This window comes from Somniosus microcephalus, chromosome 21 (genome assembly GCF_052327205.1).
Source record: "Somniosus microcephalus isolate GS21.2 chromosome 21, FLI_Smic_1.0, whole genome shotgun sequence".
Taxonomy (NCBI): domain Eukaryota; kingdom Metazoa; phylum Chordata; class Chondrichthyes; order Squaliformes; family Somniosidae; genus Somniosus; species Somniosus microcephalus.
Window position 1 is genome coordinate 57,619,737 of NC_141007.1, and position 27,794 is coordinate 57,647,530.

General features: G+C 46.8%; 1 protein-coding gene and 1 long non-coding RNA gene across 5 annotated transcripts in view; one reads left to right on the forward strand and one right to left on the reverse strand.

Annotated features, from left to right (window-relative positions):
* Nucleotides 1-27,794, reverse strand: part of tmc6b (transmembrane channel-like 6b) — a 125,396-nt gene that overhangs the window by 63,354 nt on the left and 34,248 nt on the right. For both annotated transcript variants that reach the window (XM_085963736.1, XM_085963735.1), the window contains exon 2: nucleotides 3,581-3,738. In XM_085963736.1, coding sequence (XP_085819862.1) covers nucleotides 3,581-3,636 — 56 coding nt within the window. In that variant the 5' untranslated portion in view covers nucleotides 3,637-3,738. The remainder of the gene's footprint in view (nucleotides 1-3,580; nucleotides 3,739-27,794) is intronic.
* Nucleotides 17,195-27,639, forward strand: LOC147102851 (uncharacterized). 3 transcript variants are annotated; one of them, XR_015073130.1, is made up of 3 exons: nucleotides 17,195-17,443; nucleotides 20,061-20,143; nucleotides 27,044-27,639. It is a non-coding gene; the product is annotated as an uncharacterized LOC147102851 (long non-coding RNA). The 3 variants fall into 3 exon arrangements; XR_015073131.1 differs by having other exon boundaries at nucleotides 17,195-17,354; XR_015073132.1 differs by lacking the exon at nucleotides 17,195-17,443 and adding an exon at nucleotides 17,785-17,872.

Genomic DNA, 27,794 nt, shown 5'->3' on the forward strand with positions numbered 1-27,794 from the left:
CTGCACCGCTGGCAGTACGAGAAAACTGTACTTAACTAGTACGACACAAAGTGTTGGAGTCTTCTATCCATAAAAACTTTTGAAATTCACACTCACCTTTAAGAGGTCAGTCTGCCAGACAGTGATACTTTATTCAAACAACGGGCAGGAAGCCCTCCTACATAACCACAAAAGGATGCCAATGGCCACCATTGGTGCTTGTCTAGACCAGTCTGCTTTAGGAGTATCCTGATTAAATTATATCATTAATAGCCTGGTGATGCATGTTAATCATTTCTAGCATACACCTGCTTATACTCAAAATGTCCTGACTGGACTGGCTGGTTCCTTATGCACTTCATGCAGAGCTGAAAGAATCAAAGCAGTTTTCTCAGCGCACAGTTGCAGAAGCCATTTCGAGAGTGGCAACTTCCTTAAAATAACTGATTTTTAAGCCAAGGTGAAGTACAGAGAGAAAAATCCATAAACTACTGACAAAAACATCCCTACGCCCTGTCGAGAAGTTCTTCATTGGTAAGATTACCGTGGAACTGCAAGAGCCATACACATCCCATCTTGCTCAGGCACAAGCTAGGGACACTGACAGACAAAATATCTGATTGAGGGAGGGAATTTGAAGGCTGGAGATGAGAAAGTTAAGGCACATGGGATTGGGGGCAAGGTACTGACTTGGATAGAGAACTGGTTGGCAGACAGAAAGCAAAGAGTTGGAATAAACGGGTCTTTTTCTGAGTGGCAGGCAGTGACTAGTGGGGTACCGCAGGGATCGGTCCTTGGACCCCAGCTATTCACAATATATATTAATTAATGATCTAGACAAGGGAACTAGATGTAATATCTCCAAATTTGCAGATGACACAAAGCTGGGTGGGTGTGTGTGCTGTGAGGAGGATGCCGAGAAACTCCAGGATGATTTGGATAGGTTGGGTGATTGGGCAGAAGCATGGCAGATGCAATATAACGTGGATAAATGTGAGGTTATCCATTTTGGTAGCAAAAACAGGAAGGCAGATTATCTGAATGGCAACAGATTGGCAGAAGGGGAAGTGCAACAAGACCTGGGTGTCCTTGTGCACCAGTCGCTGAAGGTAAGCCTGCAGGTGCAGCAGGCGGTTAAGAAGGCAAATGGTATGTTGGCCTTCGTGGCGAGAGGGTTTGAGTACAAGAACAAGGATGTCTTGCTGCAGTTGTACAGGGCCTTGGTGAGACCACACCTTGAGTATTGAGTATTGTGTGCAGTTTTGGTCGCCTTATCTGAGGAAGGATTTTCTTGCCATGGAAGGAGTTCAGCGAAGATTCACCAGGCTGATACCTGGGATAGCAGGAATGACGTATGGGGAGAGATTGGGTCGATTGGGCTTGTACTCGCTGGAGTTTAGAAGAATGAGAGGGGATCTCATCGAAACTTATAAAATTCTAACAGGACTAGACAGACTAGATGCTGGAAGGAAGTTCCCGATGGTCGGGGAGTCCAGAACCAGGGGTCACAGTCTAAGGATAAGGGGTAGGCCATTTAGGACAAAAATGAGGAGGAATTTCTTCACCCAGAGAGTGGTGAACCTGTGGAATTCTCTACCACAGAGGGCGGTGGAGGCCAATTCATTAAATATATTCAAGAAGGAGTTGGATATATTTCTCAAGGCTAAAGGGATCAAGGGGTATGGGGAGAAAGCAGGGACCAGGTACTGAATTTGGATGATCAGCCATGATCTCACTGAATGGCGGAGCAGGCTCGAGGGACCGAATGGCCTACTCATGCTCCTATCTTCTATGTTTCTAAAGGGATCACTTATCAGACAAGTGTTCTTATCATCCAAGATAGAGACTTGCTTACAGTTCAAGTCTGAACTTCCTTTTGGTGGGTGGCGGGGGGAAGGAAACCAACGTGATGGGGAAATTTCAGGGAACACTTACAAAAGACCACAAGATAGATGGACACCTCCGAATACTGGGGCAAGTGCATGGGTGGCAGGAGAGGAAAGAAGAGACTGGTGAACTGGTTGAGGCGGGGGAGGACTTCATCCCAGTTCTTAGCAGAAACAAATACACTTTATTTTGAGTAATGAGTTTAAATTAATCGCAATCATAAAATATCCCTTGCCTACATAGAATAACTATTAACAGTGACGTGGTGCCACCCTCAATAAATAAAGGCCAAAAGGCTCTCAAGTCTATCAGATCACTTGAAGTCTGCCCCTACATGAAAGATAATCATCTCTTTAAAGAACATAAGAACACAAGAAATAGGAGCAGGAGTAGACCATTTGGCCTTTCGAGTCTGCTCCGCCATTCAATGAGATCATGGCTGATCTTCTACCTCAACGCCACTTTCCTGCACTATCCCATATCCCTTGATTCCCTTAATATTCAAAAATCTATCGATCTCTGTCTTTAATATACTCAACGACTGAGCCTCCACAGCCCTCTGGGGTAGAGAATTCCAAAGATTCACCACCCTCAGTGAAGAAATTTCTCCTCATCTCAGTCCTAAATGGCCAACCCCTTATTCTGAGACTGTGACCCCTGGTTCTAGACTCCCCAACCAGGGAAAACATCCTCCCTGCATCTACCCTGTCAAGCCCTGTAAGACTTTTGTATGTTTCAATGAGATCACCTCTCATTCTTCTAAACTCTAGAGAATATAGGCCTAGTCTACTCAATCTCTCCTCATAGGACAATCCCCCATCCCAGGAATCAGTCTGGTGAACCTTCGTTGCACTCCCTCAATGGCAAGTATATCCTTCTTTAGGTAAGGAGACCAAAACTGTACACAATACTCCAGGTGTGGTCTCACCAGGGCCCTATATAATTACAGTAAGACATCTTTATTCTTATACTCAAATCCTCTTGTAATAAAGGCCAACATACCATTTGCTTTCCTAATTGCTTGCTGTACCTGCATGTTAACTTTCAGTGATTTGTGTACAAGGACACCCAGGTCCCTCTGAACACCAACATTTCCCAATCTCTCACCATTTAAAAAATACTCTGCTTTTCTATTTTTCCTACCAAAGTGGATAACTTCACATTATATTCAATTTGCTATGTTCTTGTCCACTCACTTAGCCAGTCTATATCTCCTTGAAGCCTCTTTGCATCCTCCTCACAACTTACATTCCCACCTAGCTTTGTATCATCAGCAAAGTTAAAGATTTGACCCGTATCATTACTGACAGTTCTACATTGATAGAAACATAGAAGATAGGAGCAGGAGTAGGCCATTCGGCCCCTCGAGCCTGCTCCGCCATTCAATGCGATCATGGCTGATCATCCAAATTCAGTACCCGGTCCCTGCTTTCTCCCCATACCCCTTGATCCCTTTAGCCTTGAGAAATATATCCAACTCCTTCTTAAATATATTTAATGTATTGGCCTCAACTGCCTTCTGTGGTAGAGAATTCCACAGGTTCACCACTCTCTGGGTGAAGAAATTCGTCCTCATTTCTGTCCTAAATGGCTTACCCCTTATCCTTAGACTGTGACCTGGAATTATAATCTCATTTGGGATCATTTGAATACCTGAATTGGGTCATTTCTCCTGGAAACAGGAAGCAACTCACCACAAGAACAAATTACTCACCTGGTCCCTGGCACACTATCAGAAATATCTAGATCAAAATTCATACTGTGCGCCATGGTGTTTAAGCGATCCCTTAAGGTCTGTCGTTGGACAAGGTTAATGGTTGCTTAATCAGCTTCTGGCGCCTTCAATGAGCCACTTCATAGCTTTTTTGCCACCTAATGGAACAAAAAGAATGAAAAAGATGCTTCATTATGTTTCTGCAGATCAAAATAGATGTTTCATTATGTATCAGCAGATCTAAAAAGACCCTTCAGTGTGTACCTCTCCCATCACACAACAATGAATTGGGTCACAACCTGTACTATATGGTGCCTTTAATGTAAAAAAAAAGTCCCACAATGTTTCAGAGGACTAATAATAGACGTTGAACCAAAGAAAGAGATGTGTCCATTACAGACCTACTGAAATCATAATCCTAGCTGTTGGTTGCTCTATTCAGATCACGAGTATGCGAAAAAAGAGTTTTAGTGAAGAATTGGTGATATTTTGCCTCAGCCATGTATATGTCTCATAGAAGCACTGTTTTCACATTTATTATTTGACAGAAATAGTGAAAGAATCTTTTTTTTAAAAATTGGTCAACATCAAATTAAGCATGTTTCTAGTTCATTCAATTACACAAGGAAAGCATAAAATTATTGCAATCTTAAAAAGATGGAAAGCAATGTAAGAGATGAAGAGTCGCGTGAAAATGTTTTTTTCCATAAAAATTGCAAATAAAAATAGGCTTCATCTCTAGAACGATTCTGCTCAGATTCCCGAAGCAATATTATAACGGAATTAAACATGGAAACATTTTATGGAGATATCGGGCTGGATTTTGCGGTAGAAAAAAGCGGTACGGCTAACAGTGCCCAGGCTAAAAGTGTAAATCAGGCAGCAACCTCCGGCAACTACACATGCGCAGGTAAACACGGAAATCAGGAAGTTGCTGTCCGAGTTGCCGTGCTCCTCCAGAAGCTTCACTACAATAGTATCTCGCCGAGAGGCTCGGCGTTGAAATACATGAAGTTGCGGTACTTATGTGATAGATACCCACTAAACTCACCAGAAAATGTTAGGGCTTGTCCATTCCAATGTAGGTAAATTTTTAACGGTGTGATACGTCTTAATTACTGCCAAACAACCTCTCTGGCACTGAACATTTTACAAGTATGGAGTTTCATTCCTTTAGATTTGAATTATTGTTGGAGATCGTAAGAAATTTTAATTTTTTTTTTGCTTTTTCTTTCTGTCACTTATTTCTCTCTCTTAATCCCATCTTTTCTTTCCCTCTCTTTATTTCACTGTCTGCACCTGATTTGACATTGAATTAATTATTCGAACTTACATTTCCTGGTTGAGACTGCGCTGCTCATGAATGATTCTTCAATCTGATTGGTTATTGGAGACACACAGTTGCTTGCCCTGTTCACACAGGTCCCGTAGAAAGCGTGTGGGAAAGTGCAAGCGTAATTAGTTCGACACAGAGCAAAATCCGGCCCAACGATTCCAATGAGATAAAAATAAGTGTTATATTGCTGCCATTCCTTTTTATAGTGAAATATGAAAACTGCACTCAAAAATGTCTAATTTAGTACTGAAACAGCCAACTTCCTTTAAAGACTGCTATTGTACTTACTTTAGTGCATACAAACCTGCATAACTCTGTAGCAAGTTTTCTTACAAACATTTTCAAGTCGTTTCGCAGAGTATGTACAATCCCAAAAGAACAAACTCCATTCTAGCAACCTGGAATGAATCTGACCTTTTTGACAGGGTCTGTATTTTCAGTAGTTATCTATAAATATTTAATTTACAGGTTCAAAGACCCACAACACTATTTTTTAGCAGGAGCTGACATTTAGTGACAACTCAGTGAGGAAGTAACAAAGCCATCAACAAACTGCCTTCACTAACCAACACAGTTATGCTGCAAAACATAAAAGGCAAGAACTACTAGCTTGAAGAGTACTTACTGCCCAACATGAAGGCAACACTTAGCTGAAGTAAATAACATCTGAACTGCAACATTGCCCAAACATTTCATTGTTTTTAGTATTCTATGGACTGCAAGTAGCAGAGGTGCATAAACCATCTTAAAACTTTAAATTCGAGAAGGAAATCTTTATCAGCTGCAGGAAAGTAGCTGTGTGACTTCCTGTTGTTATCTGCTGTATTACCTTCCTGACTAGCTATACATGATGACGTCTTACGAATCTTTGTATGTGGAGTTTAATCTTACAATCTTTTACTTGCAATTGTTTATTTTCTGTCAGGATATTAGCTGTCCCTATATAAGTATTGCACGACATTTAAATGCAAGTAATATATCAGGTCCCTTCTCATAGCTGTGATAATCCTAAACCAGAGCACCTCTGATAATTACGTTAGATTAACTGGAAAAAGAATTTTTAAAAATACATCAAGATTTGTATTTTGAGAAAGTTAATTAACTCCAAGAAAATATAAAACATGATTAGGATTGCGATACCATGAACATATAGCAACTTAATGCTGACTGTCCTGTACTATTCTCAAGAATAAATTAATATAGCACAAACAAGGCGGCTCTAATAAATGCCTAGTGGGTTATACACGAGAATACAAAAAAAACTGACAACAGGGTCAAACCCACTGAGCTGTTCGTTGATGATCAGCGTAAAGAACTCATGAGGAATTGACTTAAACAGTTTAGCCTGTGAGCTAGATGATGAGTTCTTTTTTTAAATTGTATGTTTTCTCACCCACCCATTCAGATGTTGCTGGGTAAGGCACCTCCTAGAGTTGACCTGTGCCTAAAGCTTCTGTCAAGACTGCTCTAAGTTAACAAACCAGGAGCAGCACAATTGCCCTTCAGACATCCCCCCCCGACAACAGCTCCACTTCGCCCATCCCCCACCACGACGTGGTCGAGAACTGGAAGTGTTGAGACTGAACTTGCGCTTTACCAGCCTGACACCATATGCTGGCATTACCCAACCAGGCTGCAGACTGATCCGGTCTTAAAGAGAACCCCTGGAGCTTGCAAACAGAAGGGCTGAGGATTAGCAAAACCCTTTATGTTGCTGCAATTTTTTAAAAAAGTTTTCTTTAAGCAACGATCGTCACTCATTTGAGTTTTGAAGTTCTCATTAAAACAGACTCACACAATCAAAGCCAAACACACACTGTAGTGGTTTAGATTTAATTCCTTTTTTTCTAAGGAGTGATACTGGGCAACAGTTCAACTATTTCAATTAATTCTAAAACCCATTTTTTTTGCCTGTACAAAGGACACAAAGGAGGAGCTATGCGAATAATGCAGGTGCACTGGATGACGTACTACACCAGATTACTAACCGGATAACAAAGAGCCAACAACAGGTCACATATAGGCAAATATATAGCTATATGGGTCTGAGAACATAAGATAAAGTGTGCACCTTTGTCTGACTTGGTACGAACTATTAATTGCCCCACATCACCTTTAAAGTTGTACTTAAAAATAAAAAAAAAAATCAGATAAACAGACCGTAAGTCTGCAGCCCAATAGTGTAAAATGCAATTGCAGGTTTCAATGCTACACCAGTGACTAACACTGGGCGACTCTTTACCCTTCCCCACATCTAAAATAGAATGCATTATAATGATCTGTATTGATAGGAAAGCCGATTATTTGCATCTTGTGTACAGAATCCCCATAAGCAATTTTTTTTAAAAAGCAAACTACCTGGATGCTTAAATCAGGCTGAACTGTGACGGTTCTGCCAAAATAAAATAACTCATTTTTCATTTTGTGCAACCTCTGCGGTACATTTTTAAGGCAATTTTTCACACAAATTATTCAGAATAATTCCAGACCAGGAGCGACCCAGACTGGCTGAGGCACCCCAGAAAGGAGTTCCTTTCAGACTTCCCAAGGACTAATGATTAGTACATGCAGCTACTTTTTGTGATTTCCACACTTGCACACTAAAACCTGCACCTGTATTTTTTTTTTTATAAAGTGAAACCCTAGCCTCACATTTTAAATTTTTTTTAAATCAGAGCACAGGACTTAGTGTTGGTGAGTTAGTAGACTGTCCTTTCACCTCTGGGACCTGGGTTCTCTCTGCTGGCTGCAAAGGTCCTATGTGAAATAAGTTTGTGCAATCTCAACTGAGCTCGAAAGAAAGGCCACATGGATGGTTGGTGTAAAAAATGAAAAATGTCACATTTAGTACAGTAAGGAAGGCTTCTGAGATTTGGAGTAGACCCATGCTGTTGGGTCAGAGTAGAGTATGCTTTGCTAATCTGTGCCACATCTGACCTGGAAATGCTTGACTGATTTGTCTGAAATAGGAAAGCACCAACAACGCTCACAAAAACATTGAAACGTTAAGCTAAAAAGAGGATAAGATGCCAGGACCTAATAGGATTTAAAAAAAAATATTTGTTTTTATGGGATGTGGGGGTCGCTGGCAAGGCCAGCATTTATTGCCTATCCCTAGTTGCCCTTGAGAAGGTGGTGGTCAGCCGCCTTCTTGAACCGCTGCAGTCCGTATGGTGAAGGTACTCCCACAGTGCTGTTAGGTAGGGAGTTCCAGGATTTTGACCCAGCGACGATGAAGGATCGGCGATATACTTCTAAGTCAGGATGATGTGTGACTTGGAGGTGGTGGTGTTCCCATGCGTCTGCTGCTCTTGTCCTAGGTGGAAGAGGTCACGGGTTTGGGAGGTGCTGCCGAGGAAGCCTTGGCGAGTTGCTGCAGCCACGGTACGCCGGTGGTGGAGGGAGTGAATGTTTAAGGTGGTGGATGGGGTGCCAATCAAGCGGGCTGCTTTGTACTGGATGGTGTCGAGCTTCTTGAGTGTTGTTGGAGCTGCACTCATCCAGGCAAGTGGAGAGTATTCCATCACAATCCTTACATGTGCCTTGTAGATGGTAGAAAGCCTTTGGGGAGTCAGGAGGTGAGACAGTCGCCGCAGAATACCCAGCCTCTGACCTGCTCTTATTGCCACAGTATTTATGTGACTGGTCCAGTTTCTGGTCAATGGTGACCCCCCAGGATGTTGGTGGTGGGGGATTCGGCGATACTAATGCCATTGAATGTCAAGGGGCAGCGGTTAGACTCTCGCTTGTTGGAGATACTCATTGCCTGGCACGTCTGTGGTACGAATGTTACCTGCCACTTATCAGCCCAAGCCTGAACGTCCAGGTCTTGTTGCATGCGAGCATGGACTGCTTCATTACCTGAAGAGTTGTGAATGGCACTGAACACTGTGCAGTCATCAGCAAACATCCCCATTTCTGACCTTATCCAGCACTCTGCTTTGTAAGCATTTTCCTCCACATCCCACCTTACCTTTACTTCCCTTGCACCCTTACCAATCCATCTCTCTCTCTGTACTGAATCACTTCACCATCCTGCCTATGCACGCCTCACACTCGCTCTCACTGTTGTGCACTGCCAACAACTAACAACGCACAGGGAGCTAGCTTCCTCTTGGCACCTCACTCCATCTTGGTCTCCCTCCAAGCTTCTATGTTAGGGATTCTTCACACTCGCTCCATCACTGCGGTTGAAACTCCGCTTGTGTACCTCCTTGCAGGAAAAGATAAGGAGAGAGCACAGACAGGAGGAGGCACACCTACCCTTGCAACATTGACAAGTGCTGAGGAGGCAGTGCACAAAATAGTCGGAGGTGGCGAGGATCTGGAAGTGGGCGATGGAGAGACGGGTGCACTAGACGAAGCTGGTGACAGAATAGAGTTTCATCCTTCTCATTTACATTTCATGATTGACTGCAATGGCATATGATGTTCATAGAGATTCCCTTTGTATCATCTGCACAATAGGATGTGTCTGCTGCATCAAAATCAGATGTCTAACTCATGCTTTTACTTTCCCACAGAAACATCGAGAGCCACCCTCCCCACTGTCCAGGAGGAAGAGCCAGGCGACTCCTCAGAGGAACCTGCACCAGGACTCAGCGCACCCAGCACCAGCGCAGAAATGACCACCTTGGCGGGGCCCTCACGGCTTAGAGTAGTGTTGTCACCTGGTGTATCACAGCTCACAAGTGAGCATCAGCAGATGGTGGAGACAGCAGCAGTTGTGGAGAGTCCTCGTTCGGAGGTCGCAGGACTCTCCTAGCTCTGCTCAGCTGCATGCAGACGCTCTACCTCTGGGGCCATCCAGAAAGAGAGTGGTTCGGGAATTTCAGGAACAAGTGCAGGAGTCTCTGGAAGGGTTTGCCTCCAGGGTAAGTGCGAGTGTGCAGAGAATGGAGGAGTCTATCTCTAAAATGTGGCACTGCCGTTGTGGAGGCAATGGCGCATGAACGTACCGCCATGGAGAGGATGGCAACCTCCATGGAGGACGTAAGTCGCCAGAGTTAACGAAAGCATGGTGACTGCTCAAAATAGATTGTCATCTCTGGAGGAGAGATGGGCAGCTATTGAGCAGAGACACCAGAGCTTCATGGACGTCCTTGTTATGAGGACCGCCAGTACAGATACGGGTCCTCATGGCCCCCCTGATGTGCAGCAAGGTGCTCTCCAGACACTTGCTAGCACTGAAGTGCGGCTGACCCATGAGAGGGATGTTAGTGACCAATTTGCAGCCCCAGGAAGAGCAGACTACTGAAGAGCCCTCCCAGGCTCCCAAATCCAGAGGACGCCCGCCAAAGGTGTCTAAGCAGGCGCAGCCTCCAAGTGAGCAAGGTGCCTCCACATCTGCTGAAGCCACAGGGGAAGCACCACGTAGAAGCACGCGTAAGAGGAAGGTAAAACACAAATAGTCAGAAGGAGACTCACTTGGGTGTTTTGTCATGATTTTTCTGCTTCTACTTAAGCGTTTGCATTGCAGTCCTTTTGTCAATGTAGTAAACAAAAGTGATGGCAAACAGTTGAATGTGTGGCCTGTGTTTTATGGGAAATGGCAAATGCGCATTGAGGGCTCAGGGCGACTTGCATTTGTAATGATGATGGTGAAAGTGATAGGAAAGAACTGGTTATAGCAGAGATGATGTATGACATTGGAGAAAGGTCGCCTACAATTAGAGAGCCATATGGTAGCCACCTATGGTTGAAGAGTAAGCTTATGTGAATGTGGCATGGCAGTGTGCATCCCTTGCTTGACGGGCAGTAGTGAACTGGAAAAATGCTGCTTTTGTCACAACAGGGCCCGCAAGGCGCACCTCTTCCTCCTCCTCTTTCTCTTCTTCGTGTAAGATTTGCAAAATTTCTGCATTTCCTCGAAGGCCGTTATTAATAAACGGGACCCTGCGTGGACATTTTAAATCAAAAAGGGTACCCAAGATGGCGTCCGTGCCTCGTGGCAGAAAGCCTATGGGATTTTAAAATGGACTCTGCAACGCAGACAGCTTGTGGATCGAAACCCAAGCTGCAGTAATAAACGGGACCCTGCGTGGACATTTTAAATCAAAAAGGGTACCCAAGATGGCGTCCGTGCCTCGTGGCAGAAAGCTTGTGGGATTTTAAAATGGACTCTGCAACGCAGACAGCTTGTGGATCGAAACCCAAGCTGCAGTTTTCTGTGAAGAGAGACTTTGTATTTTGAAACCAGACAGGACTCTGAATTATGTATTAGACTGAATTGTTGGCAACTCTAAATTCAGTTTAGGCCTATAGTTAAGGCCATCAAACAGTCTACATATATAATCGGAAACAGATTAAGGGAGCCATCAAGGCCGGACAGGCCCATCAAGGAACATTCATGACAATACAAGTCAATTATCGGGCCAGTAGATGCGATTACCGGCCAGCTACAAAGTTAGCATGGATTGCTACCATTATTTAAAATAGCCCGCCAAGATTAAGACAAAGAACTAACCTGAGTTGGCGCGCAGATAAGGGTTTTCAAAAGGAGTATAAATGAAGGCCCCCGGGTAGCAATCGCTCTTCTCTTCTCTCTCCGCTCTTCGGCCCCTCGCCCTCGTGGCTGTCGCTCTTTCCCCGTCCCGTGCTTACCCCCTGGCCTTTGCCCGTGCCTTTTTGCCACTCCATCTGGAAACCGCCCCGGCACTGCATTGGGCGGACACGGACAATTCAGGCCAGGCGAGGCGGGACGCGACGAGGGGAGGAGGGAAGACCACCTGAAGGAGACGAACTGAGGAGATGAACTGAGGAGACGAACTGAGGAGACGCTTCGAATTATTGGGCCTTCAGCCTCAGCCGACCTGCGAATATCTGCACACCAACTCAAACTGTCGGCTGACGACGAAGAATCATCCCTGCAAGGTAAAGTATCCAAACAGAGACTTTAACTTTGGGGTACCCGAACCTGGACAACGCCCTTGCAGCGCCCGGAGACCACGTGACGACGGCAGGCTCCAGAGAGCACCAAGAGCGAATCCCGAACCCCGCCGCTGTTTTGAGTCCAACAAACCCTTTTGATTGGTGAGCATGAAGTTCTGACCCCTCATAGCTTAATCTAGTTAGGTATAGGGGGTGGGATAAGGATAAAGGGATTGTTAAGATAGTTGTTTTCCCTCTGTAATGAAATCTGTTTGTCTTGATCCTGTATTCGTTTTGCACTCATGTATATTACCCTCCCCCACTGTGTATAGTTTCACTTCCTCTTTCCTGACTAACCTGGGAGGTTCCAGGTCTTGGCTCTTGGCTCCGCCCCTGACTTCTCTTACATAAAGATCCCAGGATCTGTATGACTCATTCCTGTGAACCAGTCGGCGTGTTGAGATGTTGGCTTTTAATCACTAAGATCAGAGCTAACTTGTTTAAGTCTATAACTTCTAGTTTTGTGGTTATTGAAGGCCCATCAATTTTAATCACTAAAGAATACTAGGATGGATCGACTCCTAAAACCAGAGCATCTGGACTTGGATCCACATTCTGCTGAAGCATCAAATCAATTTGGACATTGGCTCAAATGCTTCAAACTCTTCGCGGGGGCCTCATCCGCTAGCGAGGTAGATAAACTGAGTCTACTGACTACTCGCGTAAGTCATCGGATTTATTCGTTCATCCGGGACACCACCTCTTAAACGGAGGCCATCACTATCCTGAAGGCTCAATACCAGAGGCCGGTAAATGAAGTGTACGCCAGACATCTGCTGGCTACACACAGGCAGCGACCAGAGGAATCAATGGACGATTTCTTACAGGGCCTAAAGGACCTGGACCGGGACTGTAACTGCAAGGCCGTGACGGCCAACGCGTACTCTGACGAATTGGTCCGCGATTCCTTCATCACAGGCCTCAAATCGAATTATATCCAGCAGAGACTGCTGGAGAAGGAGGTCCTGGACTTAAAAAAGGTACTGGCCACTGCGCGATCGCTGGACGTGGCCCAGAGAAACTCTGACTCTTATTCTTCCGGCCATGCGGCCCTCACTGCCTCGTGCGCGCTGAGGGGGCCGCCATCTTGGAATCAGCCATCTTCCCCATCCAGGTCTCAGACCAGCTCTACGCTGCTGGAGTCCCCACACAGAAGTTCACCCAGGAGTCCTACTACAGCGGCAATGTCTCAAGGCCCGAAATGCTACTTCTGCGGCCAGGCCAAGCACCCCAGACAACGATGCCCAGCGAAGGACGCTACATGCTTCAAATGTAAGAAAAAGGGGCATTTTAGCAAAAAGTCTGCAGGGGGAATCCGATTTCCAACTCCGTCACCGCCTCGTGCGTGCTGTGCGGGCCGCCATCTTGGGATCCGCCATCTTTTCCCGACTCAACGGCCGCCCAGGGCCCAACAGTGGCTTCGATCACGGTGGATCAATCCAGGCCACACCCGTTGACAAAATCCATGATGGACATACAGGTAAACGGGAATTTAACGAAATGTTTAATTGACTGTGGGAGTACCGAGAGTTTTATCCACCCTAGCCTGGTACGGCGGCACTCATTAACGGTAACCCCTACACGGAGCAGAATTGCTATGGCTGCTAAGCCCCACACTTCGGACATTTTGGGCTACTGTGTGGTAACACTGACTGTAAATGGCACGGACTACAAGGATTTTAAACTCCTCGTGATGCCAGAACTCTGTGTTAATGTAATTTTGGGCCTGGACTTCCAGTGCCACCACGAAAGTGTCACGCTAGCATATGGCGGGTCCCAGCCACCACTCACAGTCTGTGGCCTATCAACCTTAAAAATCAGCCCGCCCTCTTTATTCGCTAATCTTGCTCTGAACTGTAGGCCCATAGCGACCAAAAGTAGACGGTACAGTCTGGAAGACAGACACTTTATCAAGGCGGAAGTGGACAGACTCCTGCGGGAAGGCATTATTGAATGCAGTACCAGTCCGTGGCGTGCCCAAGTAGTCATAGTTAAAAATAGCGAAAAGAAACGGATGGTAATTGACTACAGCCAGACTGTTAATATTTATACCCAGCTGGACGCCTACCCTTTACCCCGCATATCAGAAATGGTCAACCAGATTACGCAATACCGTGTCTTCTCGACTATCGACCTCAAATCCGCGTATCACCAGCGCCCCATTAGAACGGAGGACCGCCCATACACCGCCTTCGAGGCGAACGGGCGCCTCTACCATTTTCTCAGCGTGCCCTTCGGGGTAACAAATGGGGTCTCGGTCTTCCAACGCGAGATGGACCGCATGGTTGACGAGAATAAACTACAAGCTACCTACCCCTATCTGGACAATGTCGCTATCTGCGGGCACAACCAGCAAGACCACGATCTAAATCTTGCGAGATTTTTAAAAACTGCCCTAAAGCTGAATCTAACCTACAACAAAGACAAATGTGTCTTCAACACAACCCGTCTCTGTATCCTCGGCTGTGTGGTGGAAGATGGGGTAATTGGACCGGACCCTGACCGATTACGCCCCCTAAAGGAACTGCCCCTGCCACACAATCCCAAAGCTTTAAAAAGGTGCCTGGGATTTTTTTCGTATTATGCCCAATGGGATAAGGCCCAACCCCTCATTAAATCGACGTCCTTCCCACTATCAGCTGAAGCTCGGGAGGCTTTCACCAGTATTAAACAGGACATTGAAAGGGCTGCAGTGTGTGCAGTGGACGAATGCATTCCCTTTCAAGTCGAAAGCGATGCGTCAGACTTTGCCTTAGCTGCGACCCTCAATCAGGCTGGGAGACCTGTGGCCTTCTTCTCCCGAACCCTTCAGGGACCTGAAATCAGGCACTCTTCTGTCGAGAAGGAGGCACAGGCTATAGTGGAGGCAGTGCGGCACTGGAGACACTACCTAGCCGGCAAACGTTTCACCCTGCTCACCGACCAGCGGTCGGTGGCTTTCATGTTTAATAACAAAGGGGGAAAATCAAGAATGACAAAATACTCAGGTGGAGGATCGAACTATCCACGTTCGACTATGATATTATGTACAGGCCGGGAGCCCTTAATGAACCCCCAGACGCCCTATCGCGGGGAATGTGTGCCAGCATTCATACGGACAAATTACAGGGTCTCCACAACGACCTCTGTCACCCAGGGGTCACCCGACTATACCATTTTATAAAGTCCCGCAATCTGCCCCACTCCATCGAGGAGGTCAGGGCAATGACCAGAGCCTGCCGCATCTGTGCGGAATGCAAGCCTCGTTTCTACAGGCCTGACCGTGCACACCTCATCAAAGCCACACGGCCATTCGAGCGCCTAAGTCTGGACTTCAAGGGACCCCTTCCCTCTGCCGACCGTAACGTATACTTCCTCAATATCATTGATGAATATTCCCGCTTCCCCTTCGCCATTCCCTGCCCAGACATGGCCAGTGCCATGGTCATCAAGTGTCTCTGTAATCTATTCTGCATGTTTGGCATGCCGAACTACATACACAGCGATAGGGGGACGTCATTCATGAGTGACGAGCTGCGCCAGTTCTTGCTCTCGAAGGGGATAGCCACTAGCAGAACCACTAGCTACAACCCCCGGGGTAATGGGCAAGTGGAAAGGGAGAATGCTACTGTTTGGAAGGCTGTCACGTTAGCCTTAAAGTCAAAAGGCCTTCCGACCTCCCGCTGGCAGGAAGTCCTCCCAGACGTGCTCCACTCCATAAGGTCTCTGTTATGTACTGCCACTAACACTACCCCTCACGAAAAGATGTTCGTTTTCCCCTGGAAATCCACCTCGGGCATATCTCTAGCCGCATGGCTGACGTCTCCGGGGACAGTACTATTGCGGAAGCACGTGAGAGGCCATAAAACGGACCCCCTTGTGGAAAAGGTACAGCTCCTCCATGCAAACCCTCAGTACGCCTATATCGAATACTCTGACGGGCGAGAGGACACTGTTTCCATAAAAGACCTCGCTCCCTCGGGGAGCGGAGAGAACGATGGGAGACTACCCGATGAATACCTACACTACAAAGAGACAGGACGCCCAGAGGTATCAATACCCAACTTTAACCTGGAGGACACTGCAGATAACCTGGAAGGCACTGCGGAGGCCCGGACAGCGGAGGAACCAGAATCCACTCCCCTAGAGGCACCCCAACTGGCTTTGCGCCAAATCACTGAGAACTGCAAAACCTCCTGACAGACTCACTTATACCAACTTTTAAGAAACATCACCCCGATGGACTAAATCTATAGAAGGGGTGAATGTAATGAAATCTGTTTGTCTTGATTCTGTATTCATTTTGCACTCATGTATATTACCCTCCCCCACTGTGTACAGTTTCACTTCCTCTTTCCCGACTAACCTGGGAGGTTCCAGGTCTTGGCTCCGCCCCTGACTTCTCTTACATAAAGATCCCAGGATCTGTATGACTCATTCCTGTGAACCAGTCGGCGTGTTGAGATGTTAGCTCTGATCTTAGTGATTAAAAGCCAACTTGTTTAAGTCTATAACTTCTAGTTTTGTGGTTATTGAAGGCCCATCACCCTCGATGTGCCGTGTGTTCCCCATTCCCTGTATAAGTATAGTTATTCTGTTGTATTTTTGCCTGTAGAAGTGTACACTGGTAATTTTCCATAAGATTGTATCAGTTTTTTTCTCTTCAATAAAATCTCGGTTTTGTTTGCATCCAACCACCTGGCTACTCGAGTCTTCTCTGTACCGCCGCCTTGTACCTAGTCCGGTCTCTAGAACCCAGGGGCGTGGGAGCAATTTGAACCACTCACAAAACAGTCAGAGGCATAACTGACTGGGCGCACGCGCCAAACACCACCACACGCCACCCCCTTACACTCATCATCCTCCTCTTCTTCCTCGTCCTCCTCCTCCTCTTCTTCTTCCGAGGAAGCTGTGCGCTGAGTCACGCGGCTGCTGCTCCTCTGATTATGATGACCAGGATGAGAGGAAATAAATGGAGCCCTTAGCGCTGGTAGATAGCTCAGTCAAGGAATGGAGGTTGTGAGCGCTCAGACAAAGTGGCCAGAGGGTGTTCCAAGGAGCTGACATGGCAGACGGATGTCAGACTCTAACCTCAGAAGATTAGTTGAGCACCAAAATGTCTCCCAAACCTCAAGCCACTAAGTTGTGGCATGTGAAAGAACGAGACATTGCAGGAGCGCTTTAAAGCTGCTCGAGCAGCTGGCAACTATTGAGGTCCGTGGTGAACATGCCTCCATTCACCAGGCGTCTTTTGATGAAGGCGGGCAGCATCTTGAAAAACCACGAAAATATGACCAGCCCTTTAAAATAGGATTAACCAGGCAGTTAACGACCTGTTAACTGCCTTAACAACCTGTCCCGGCGTTTGGTGTCGGGTCAGTTCGGGAGCGGCTGACCTGACATTTCCGAGAGTTGTGTGGAGGCGGGATGGAGACTGGTTCACAGCCCGCCTCCAAACCCGCCCCCTCAGAGGAATATAATTCATGAACCAAGAGTCGAGATGTAATGGTGAATCGATACAAAACCTGCGTAAGACCACAAACAACAACAGAAAATGCTGCAAACACTCAGCAGGCCAGGAAGCATCCTTGGAGAGAGAAAGAGAGATAACGTTTCAGGTCTGTGACCCTTCGTCAGAACTGGAAATAGTTAGAGATGTGACAGGTTTGAAGCAGGTGCAGAGGCAGGGAAAGTGGGGGGGGGAGGAAAGAACAAAAGGGACGGTCTGTGATAGGGTGGAAGGCAGGAGAGATTAAATGTTGCAAATGGGAATCATCAACAGCCGCTGCCTGAAGCTTTGTTTATGCAGAAGGTTGTGAGGCTGTGAAATGCACTATTGGAGTTAATGGCCCAGAAATTCGGGTCTCCACGGGTGAGTACGCACAGGGTACTCACCCGTAGGAAGTGCCGGTTTCGTGCATGCACTGCGCATGCGCGGGAAACCGGCACTTCCGTTCCTCTGAAAGGTTGAACGCGTGCACGGGAGAGGCTGCACGTGCGCATCAAACTTAGGTTTGGTTTTTTTTAAAACAGGTTTTTCCGTGAGGGTAAGTCTGCAGAATTTACACATAAAAAGCAGGCGTAAGGCCTGCTTTTTACAAGTGGTGAATTAATTAAAATTAAAACATTTTTTCCACAGGTTTATTATTTTTAAATACTTTAAAGCGAGGTAAGTTTATTTTTAGCCCCGTTAGAAAATAAAATTATTTTTTTCAAAAATTTAAATTATTATTTAAAATAGTTATTTCATGTAATTTATAGTTTATTTAAAAAATGTGATGTTTTTTAAAAATTTATTTGAAGGTTTAGTGCTATTTTGGGGCCATAGTATTTCTAAGTCTTGACAGCACTTCCTGTCAAGACTTATGAATGGAGCATTCCCTGCTCCGATTGGCTGCCCATGGCCCACGTGATCCCAGGGGACGCTTCGAACTAACTGTGCCCCTGGGATACGCAAGCACTGCGCGCCGGCAGCTGGACCAGGCCCCGGATCGGAATCCCACGGGGCCCTACAGCTCAACGGCCGGCGCGCAAGGTAAGTGCAGATCGGGGGCTTACACCCGCGGGAAGCCCCCGACCCGAATTTCTGGGCCAATGATTGAAGCAGAGACCATGACGACATTCAAGAACAGGTTAGAAGGGGCAGAGGTTATGGTCTGAAATTGTTGAACTCAATGTTGAGTCCAGAATTTTTCCTCCCCTCCCCCCTTTCCCTGCCTCTGCACCTGCGTAATATGTTACATCTCTAACTTTTTCTAGTTCTGAAACATTAACTCTCTTTCTCTTTCCACGGATGCTGCCTGACCTGCTGAGTGCTTCCAGCATTTTCTGTTGGTATTTCAGATTTCCAGCATCCGTAGTATTTTGCTATTGTCTTAGTAAGACCACAGTTGGAGTACTGTGTACAGTTTTGGGCTGCACACTATAGAAAGGATATCGAGGCAATAGAGGGTACACTGCAGATTCACTATGATATTGCCTGGTATGAGCAAGACAAATATAAAGACAGACTTGGAAAATTGTGGTTGTTTCCACTAGAACAGAGGGAGATTATTGGGCGATTTGATAGAGGTGTTTAAAATTATGAAGGAATGGGACAGAGTAGATCTAAACAGCCAGTTACCAGTGATTGAGAGGTCTAGTACAAGGGGATATAGATTGAATGCAAAAGGTTTAAGACAGAGATCAGGAGAAGCTTTGTTTATGCAGAAGGTTGTGAGGCTGTGAAATGCACTATTGGAGTTAATGGTTGAAGCAGAGACCATAACAACATTCAAGAACAGGTTAGACAGGTGGTTGAAGGAATGTGGGATCAGGACGGGCACATGGAATTAGCACTATTGCTCATGTAGAGGATAAACATCAACACAGACAGGTTGAGCCTCTTGGTGCTCAGCTAAAGAGGAAAGGTAACTAAAAGCTTGATCAAATAGATGGGTTTTAAGGAGTGTCTCAAAAGAGGAGAGGAGTTTAGGGAGAGCGGGATGCACAAAAGGCCAAAAAGTCAGATGAAGGGAGGGTTCATAGAGGGGGGAGGGGACTGGAGAAGGGTACAGAGATAGAGATGGATGAGGCCATGAAAGAACTTAAACCCGAGGATGATCATTTTAAATTGAAGACTTTGGGAACTTGGAGCCAATGTAGGTCATCAAAGACAGGAGTGAAGGGTATGCAGGATCTGGTATGGGCCAGGATATGGACAGAAGTGATTTGGATGAGTTGAAGTTTACAATGGCCTGAGACAATGGCGAGGTTGCTGCAGCGGTGGATGCCTCAATGAGCCTTTTGGAGAATGCCCAGAGAGGCACAGAGGGCAGCTGGGGGCTTATCCAAGGGGGATTCAAGCCTGGAAATGCAGCAGGTGAGTCGGAAAGCAAAAGGGTAGTGTTGGATTGGGGTAGGAATTGGGAGGGGAGAAACAAAAGGGTGATGGGAAGGGGAAGAGATGGGAGAGAAAGGCCCAAAAGTAGTCAAGAGTGGAAAAAGGAGATAGCAGTAATGGGCTTGTGTTCAGAGCGGCAGCCAACATCTGCACCCAAATGGACACAGAGGGAATTCAGGTTACATAGGCATGGCAGAAGCAAGTCTTGATCATAAACAGAGGACCTTCCCCTTTGCTCCCCTTTACATCACGTTGCACATGCTACACTGTATACCTTAATGTTACAATAAAATATTATATCAAGTTACCCAGGTTTTTCAATTTTTTCCCCATATTTTCCTCCCCTCCTGCAGGCACACTCTTCTCTGGGGTATGGTTACATGGCACCTTGCACCCTCTGGTACCTTGCTCAAATGACTTATATGCAAGCTAAAGTGTGAGTATTAATAGACTATTCCTTCATGTGTAGGGGTGGGCAGAAATCAGACCAGATGCCAATCTTATTGTGCACTTTCAGCAGGAGTCACTGGATAGCAGTCAGGAATGGGAACCCTGGCGACTTTCCCCTTTCCGAACCTAGCAGGGCCCCTACTACAATTCCTGCCGGGATCAACACAGGTCAGGGATCAAGCCTGGGACATGCCTGGTCCATTTGGGTCAGCTACTCACTGGAAAAAACTGAGTGAACCAGCCAAATTAAAGCTACAAGCAGTTCCAGAAGACAATTAATTAAGTTTTATTACTGCACCAGTTATACATTTATAGAAATGTATCAGTTTCTATGTTGCTAAAATTAACTTTTTAAAAGAGTAAAAATTTTGCAGTAACTGCCTACCATCAATGGTTGAAAGTGTGGATACTGTCTCATTTTATTTTTAAATGAAGCTGACAAATCATCTTGCATCTCATTGTATTTTATCCACCCCTTTCACCTCTCTGTGCTCACTAATTTGCTTCCCATTGCTACTTTTCTTATGCTGTCTTCTATTGCTTTTCCCCCTCCCACTCTCATCACTGTTTCTTCTTTATCTACACTCCTTTTTTTCCCCCCAGAGCAATCCTCTTATTTAACTGAACATTTGTGTTTTTTGCCCACAACAATGGAGTGGAGAAATGTTGACTTTACAGAACAGAAAAATACAAATACAACTGTAAATGTGTCCTTTTTAAGTTCATTAGAACAGTGTCGTCCAATAAATTGACCACTAGCCACTAACTTCAGGAAGTCCATGTGCTAGCTGCGGATTCTTACTCAATGCAAGTTTTGTCAAAATAACTCAAGCCCACTGATACGCTTATCAATTACTTCATAAAAGGTGATGAGTCGAAGAAGAGATGAATAAGGCTTTTATTAGCTAAGAAGAGACCATGCTTCTTCGTGAGTGACTGAACAAGTCTGAACGAAACCCACACAGTGGTGGGTGGAGTCAGCTGAGGCATGCCTCCATACACAGCGCCACCCAGAGGTGGCAATATACAATAGTGGTTTACCACATTCACCCCTTGTTTAATGTGAAGTCCGGCGGGGTGAAGGGTACTACAAGTTAAGTCTATCAGGAGGCCTTGTCTGACGTCCTGATCGTCGTGGTGGCGGCGGTGGTGTTGCAGCATCCGACGTCGGGTCTGGTGTCTGGGTGGTTGGCGAAGATTCCTGGGGCTTTGGCATGCCGTCTGCAGGGGTTGGGTTGGGAGGGGTGGTGGGGGATAACAGTGGTAAGGGGGATAACGGTGGTAAGGGGGATAACGGTGGTAATTCAGGGGTACCCGAGGGTGCGAGATCTCGTATGGAGACCGTGTCCTCCCGCCCGTCTGGGTATGTCACCCAGGCATACTGGGGGTTGGCGTGCAGGAGGTGCACCCGCTCGACCAGGGGGTCCGTTTTATGCGTCCTCACGTGCCTCCGCAGTAGGACGGGCCCAGGAGAAGTCAACCATGCCGGTAGCGAGGTTCCCGATGTAGACTTCCGGGGGAAAACGAACATTTTCTCATGGGTCGCATTAGTGGCAGTACAAAGCAGTGACCGAATGGAGTGAAGCGCTGCAGGGAGGACCTCCTGCCAGCGGGAGGTCGGAAGGCCCTTAGATTTTAGTGCTAAGAGGACTGCCTTCCAAACCGTCGCGTTCTCCCTTTCCACCTGGCCGTTCCCCCGGGGGTTGTAACTGGTGGTCCTGCTCGTGGCGATACCTCTTGTTAGCAGGTACTGCCGAAGTTCGTCGCTCATGAACGATGAGCCCCTGTCGCTATGTATATAGCTGGGGAACCCGAACAGAGCGAAGATGTCATTCAGACACTTGATGACCGTGGTACTGGTCATGTCTGGGCAAGGGATGGCAAAGGGGAAACGGGAGTACTCATCAACTATGTTGAGGAAGTACACATTGCGGTCAGCGGAGGGGAGGGGCCCTTTAAAATCAACGCTCAGGCGTTCGAAGGGGCGGGTGGCCTTGATCAGGCTTGCTCTGTCCGGCCTATAGAAGTGTGGTTTGCACTCGGCGCAGATTTGGCAGCTCTTGGTCATGGTCCTGACCTCCTCGATGGAGTAGGGCAGGTTACGGGATTTGATAAAATGGAAAAACCTGGTGACCCCCGGGTGGCAGAGGTCATTGTGGAGGGACTGCAGCCTATCACTCTGCGCGTTGGCGCATGTACCACGTGATAGGGCATCTGGGGGCTCATTGAGTTTCCCTGGCCGATACAAGATATCATAATTGTAGGTGGAGAGTTCGATTCTCCACCTCAAGATCTTGTCGTTCTTGATTTTACCCCTCTGCTTATTATTAAACATAAAAGCTACTGAACGCTGGTCAGTGAGCAGGGTAAATCGTTTCCCGGCCAGGTAATGCCTCCAGTGACGCACCGCTTCTACAATAGCCTGGGCCTCCTTTTCGACGGAGGAGTGTCTCGTCTCGGGGCCCTGGAGGGTCCTTGAGAAAAAGGCCACGGGTCTGCCCGCCTGGTTAAGGGTCGCGGCTAGGGCGAAGTCGGAGGCATCGCTCTCCACTTGGAAGGGGATGGACTCATCCACCGCGTGCATTGCGGCCTTCGCGATATCGTTCTTGATAAGAGTGAAGGCTGCACACGCCTCTGGTGTCAGGGGGAAGGAGGTGGCTTTGATGAGGGGCCTGGCTTTGTCTGCATAGAGGGGCACCCACTGGGCGTAGTAGGAGAAAAACCCCAGGCATCTCTTCAGTGCTTTTTGGCAGTGGGGAAGGGGTAGCTCCATTAGGGGGCGCATTCTGTCGGGGTCGGGCCCGATGACTCCGTTCTCCACCACGCAGCCGAGGATGGCCAGGCGCTTGGTGTGAAACATACATTTTTCCTTATTGTACGTTAGGTTCAGCCGTTGGGCCGTACGGAGGAAATTTGCTAGATTAACGTCGTGGTCCTGCTGGTCGTGGCCGCAGATGGTGACGTTATCCAAATAGGGGAAGGTTGCCCGCAGCGCGTTCTGGTCAACCATTCGGTCCATCTCCCTTTGGAAGACCGAAACCCCGTTGGTGACGCCGAAGGGGACCCTAAGGAAGTGGTAGAGGCGGCCGTTTGCCTCGAAGGCAGTATACTGGCGGTCCTCATGGCGGATGGGCAGCTGGTGGTACGCTGACTTAAGGTCGATGGTGGAGAATACTTTGTATTGCGCAATCTGATTGACCATATCAGATATGCGAGGGAGGGGGTACGCGTCCAGCTGGGTGTACCGGTTTATGGTTTGGCTGTAGTCGATTACCATGCGGCGTTTTGCAGTGGTTTTAACGACTACAACCTGGGCTCGCCAGGGGCTAGTGCTACCTTCGATAATGCCCTCCTTCAAGAGCCGCTCCACCTCAGAGCTGATAAAAGCTCTGTCCCCGGCACTGTACCGCCTGCTTTTGGTAGCGATGGGTTTACAGTCGCGGGTGAGGTTAGCGAACAGGGGAGGGGGGGGGGACTTTTAATGTGGAAAGGCTGCAGGTGGTTTGCAGCGGGCGATTTAAAAGTTGTTGGTTGCAGACTGTGAGTGGGGGGAGGGGTCCACCGTATGCTAGTGTGACACTCAAGGTGGCACTGAAAATCCAACCCTAGCAGGACGGCAGCGCAAAGACGGGGCAGGACTAGCAGTTTAAATTTTTGATATTCAGTGCCCCCTACTGACAGGGTCACCACACAGTAGCCGCTGATGTCCATTGACTGGGACTTGGACGCCATAGAAATGCGATGGTGCGTTGTCAGAATCGTGAGGGAGTGGCTACGTACCGTGTCGGGGTGGACGAAACTCTCTGTGCTCCCGCTGTCGATCAGGCAACTGGTGGCGCGGCCGTTTACCGCGATATCCATCATGGAGCTGGATAGATGGTGAGGGTGGCCTTGATCCAGCGTCACGGAGGCCAGTATGTGGCTTAGTGAGTCACTATAGTCATCCGCCGAGACGGTGGTCGGTTCCGGTGACGAAATGGCGGTTGAGTGCGTTGGATACGATGGCGGCGGATGCCATGCGGCCGGGGGTACACAAAATGGCGGATAAGATGGCTGCTCCCACGGCCCGCACGCTGCGCTGCTGGCTGGCTTCCCCTTGCAGGCGTTAGCGTAATGGCCTTTCTTCCCGCAGCCCGAGCAGGTAGCTGTCTTAGCTGGGCAGTGCGCTCTGGGATGTTTTAACTGGCCACAGAAATAGCATTTTTGGGCCTGGTTACTGGGCATCGAAGCAGTTCTTACCGGAGGCTGCTGTCTCGGTTGGGTCGCTGCAGCGGTTGGTGCCGGGGGCGGCGGTCCCGTGTCCCACGGTTTCGATTGCCATGTCTCGGCGCCGTTACGGGGGTATGCCTCGAGGTTTCGGTGGGCCTCCTCTAACGAGAGCACAAGGGCAATGGCCGTCTTCAGGTCGGGTTCCTTGCTTTCTAGCAGTCTCTGCCGGGTGTGGTCTGACTGGAGGCCCCTGACGAAGGCATCACAGGCGAGTCCCTGCGCGTGCTCCACAGCCGTTACCACTTTACAATCGCAGTCTCTGCAGAGTGCCAGTAGCGCCCGTGCAAATGCCCCTACCGATTCTCCCGGTTGCTGCCTGCGGGATCCCAAGAGGTGTCGGGCGTAAATTGTGTTCACTGGGCGCGTATATTGCCCTTTTAGTAGCTCGAGGGCCGCCACGTACGTATTAGAGTCCCGGATTAGCATATATACTTGATGGCTCACCTGGGCGGTCAAAATTTTCAGTTTGTGATCCTCCTCTGTAACCTGTGAGATTGCGAGGAAGGATTCAAAGCAGCTCAGCCAGTGTTCAAACTTGGCTGATGCACCCACATCTTGAGGGTCGAGGTCCAGGCGTGGTGGTCTGAGGGCTCTCAGCAATGTCTGCTGTATCCGTTGCTGTTGTTGCTCCTCAGGTGTCGCCATTTAACTTTTAGCTAATAAAATTGATACGCTTATCAATTACTTCATAAAAGGTGATGAGTCGAAGAAGAGATGACGAGTCGAAAGAAGAGATGAATAAGGCTTTTATTAGCTAAGAAGAGACCATGCTTCTTCGTGAGTGACTGAACAAGTCTGAACGAAACCCACACAGTGGTGGGTGGAGTCAGCTGAGGCATGCCTCCATACACAGCGCCACCCAGAGGTGGCAATATACAATAGAGTGGTTTACCACACCCACAAAATAAATGGAAGACAATAGGCCACAATTTGCTGTGGCAAGGCCTTGAACAGCATCTGCCGTTAGTTAGACTTGCCCTTGCACGTTTTAAGTTTTTACATTTTTTGCGTGGCAAGTTGCTGAAAGTGCGAGCTGATAACGGCGCAGCGAGAGAAACCCCGGTATCTGGGACCTGAGGGAACAGGACAAGCAACTGTGCATCTCCTTAACCAATGAGACTGAAGGAATGTGAAATCAACAGTGCAAGAGCTGAGAATGAAGTGTAAATTAGAGTGGGTGAATTCACTGTCAAATCAGATACAGAAAGATAAAAAGAGAGGGAAAGAGAGATTGGATTAAGAGAGGAGACAGAAAGGAAAAGTTAAAAAAAATTAATTTTACATTTTACATTTTTAAAATCTCCAACAATTAAATGAGACTCCACACTTGTAATAGTTAATTTTCAGTGCCAGAGTGGTTGACTGCCAGTAATTAACACTTATCACATCGTTAAAGGGTACTTCACAGAATCACAGAATCCCCACAGTGCAGATAGAGGCCATTTCGGCCCATCGAGCCTGCACCGACACATATCCCACCCTATCCCCGTAACCCCACGTATTTAATCCCCTAACACTAAGGGTCAATTTATCATAGCCAAATCAACCTAACCCGCACATCTTAGACTTGAAATGGACACTTTCTATAATGAGTTTAGTTTGTATCTGCCGTGCAAATACAGCAATTTCATGCTGTTCAATTCATTTCAACGTTGAGGCAGACAGCGAGATGCCACTTTTGCCAAGCTCTTTCCTCCTTCAAGATGCTCCTTACAACCTACCTCTTTGACCAAGCTTTTGGTCATCAGTCTCAATATCTCCTCACGTGGCTCGGTGTCAAATTTCATTTGATGACGCTCCTGTGAAGTGGCTTGGGATGTTTTACTATGTTAAAGGCGCTGTATAAATGCAAGTTGTTGTTGAGGTAAATCATGGGTGAACGTCGTTACCAAAAGAAAAGGCACGGATGACTGATCAGAATTCAACCATGAAATTGGGTTCTTGTAATATTTTTCTCTTCTTGGATATAAATGACAAGTAGATTACAGAATTCTGCTTTTCATGATGTGAATTTTGGAAGTAGACTGAGTTTAATGATATTGCTGCTTTAACCCAACCTCTTCACTGTCAGTAAATGCCTTCTTCCTTTCAGTGTCTGGAATTTGTTTGGGCTTGTCAGGAAGTGGTCTGCTTCATCCATTGTCTCTGTCAATATGATTTTGCAGCATGTACAGCATCTATGATGATGTGTGTATGTGGGTGTACTAGATAGGGTTGTGATTACTCAGCACCGACCTTCCACTCTTCGTCAGCCTGAGTGTTTATGATTTTAAAAAACAAATATGCCCTCTATTCATATTGCTCAGATTACAGCTGTAGCCAGTGCTCGCAGGGTTAGCTGAGACTTCCTGCTGACATAGGGAACAGACATAATGTTTTTATAACTCGAGGGATGTGGTTTCTGAGTGCTGTATGTATTCGGAGTGTGTGCGTGTATACACATTAGGATTTCAGTAACTAGTAAATATGAATTAGATGGAGATCGGATGTTTTTTTTTAAAAATTCCTCTCTGGACACGATCCCTGCACTTGCTTAAAAGTTGTTGATCTCGAACATCTGCCAGTTTTGATGAAAGGTCATTGGCCTAAAGCATTAACTTTGTTTCTCTCTCCACAGATGCTGCCTGACCTGCTGAGTATTTCCAGCATTTCCTGCTCTTATTTTTAATAAAACTGATGTTAAGAAGAACTTCTTCACTCAAAAACTGCTAAATCTGTGGAATATAATGAGAGCGATATTCAAAAGACGGCTAGATGTCATAACGGGTGAGCTTGGAGGGCCCAAAGGAGCTTTTTACTCATGCTCGAGTTTCCTTACATTAACATATTAATCACAGTACGTGTGCGGTTGGACAGGACTCGAGACAGTACAAGGTGCTGGCTGCACTGATGACAGGGACTTCAACAGAGTATTCAAACCAAATATTTCAAAAGTAAAACTTTCAAACTTCATTCTGCAAAAAGTCTAGTCTGGTGGATTTTGATGATGTTATTATACAGACCAGGTTGAGAATGTGATTTTTTTTTTCTCCAGCACATTACAAGAACTTAAGCTTACAACAGTCCCATATCCCGAGCACACTTCCTGTAAACTACAAACCTTGCTTTCTTCTGTTTACACAGGAGTACAAACACAGCAAGAAAGAAGGTTAAAAACTGTTTTTAATCTGTTTGCAACTTTTGACTCAAGAAGTTGGTAAAAATTGAAGCTTGTCCCTTTGCGTATCCCGTGCCTTTTTGTGCTTTCTCTCCAGTTCTTTTCATTGAGCAACAAAGGTAAAACAATTATTTTTTTTTCCTTTCTGCATTACATCGGCTCTGGATGTCACATTGCCATCTGGAGTTTTTTCAGGCAGCAACATTTCTCT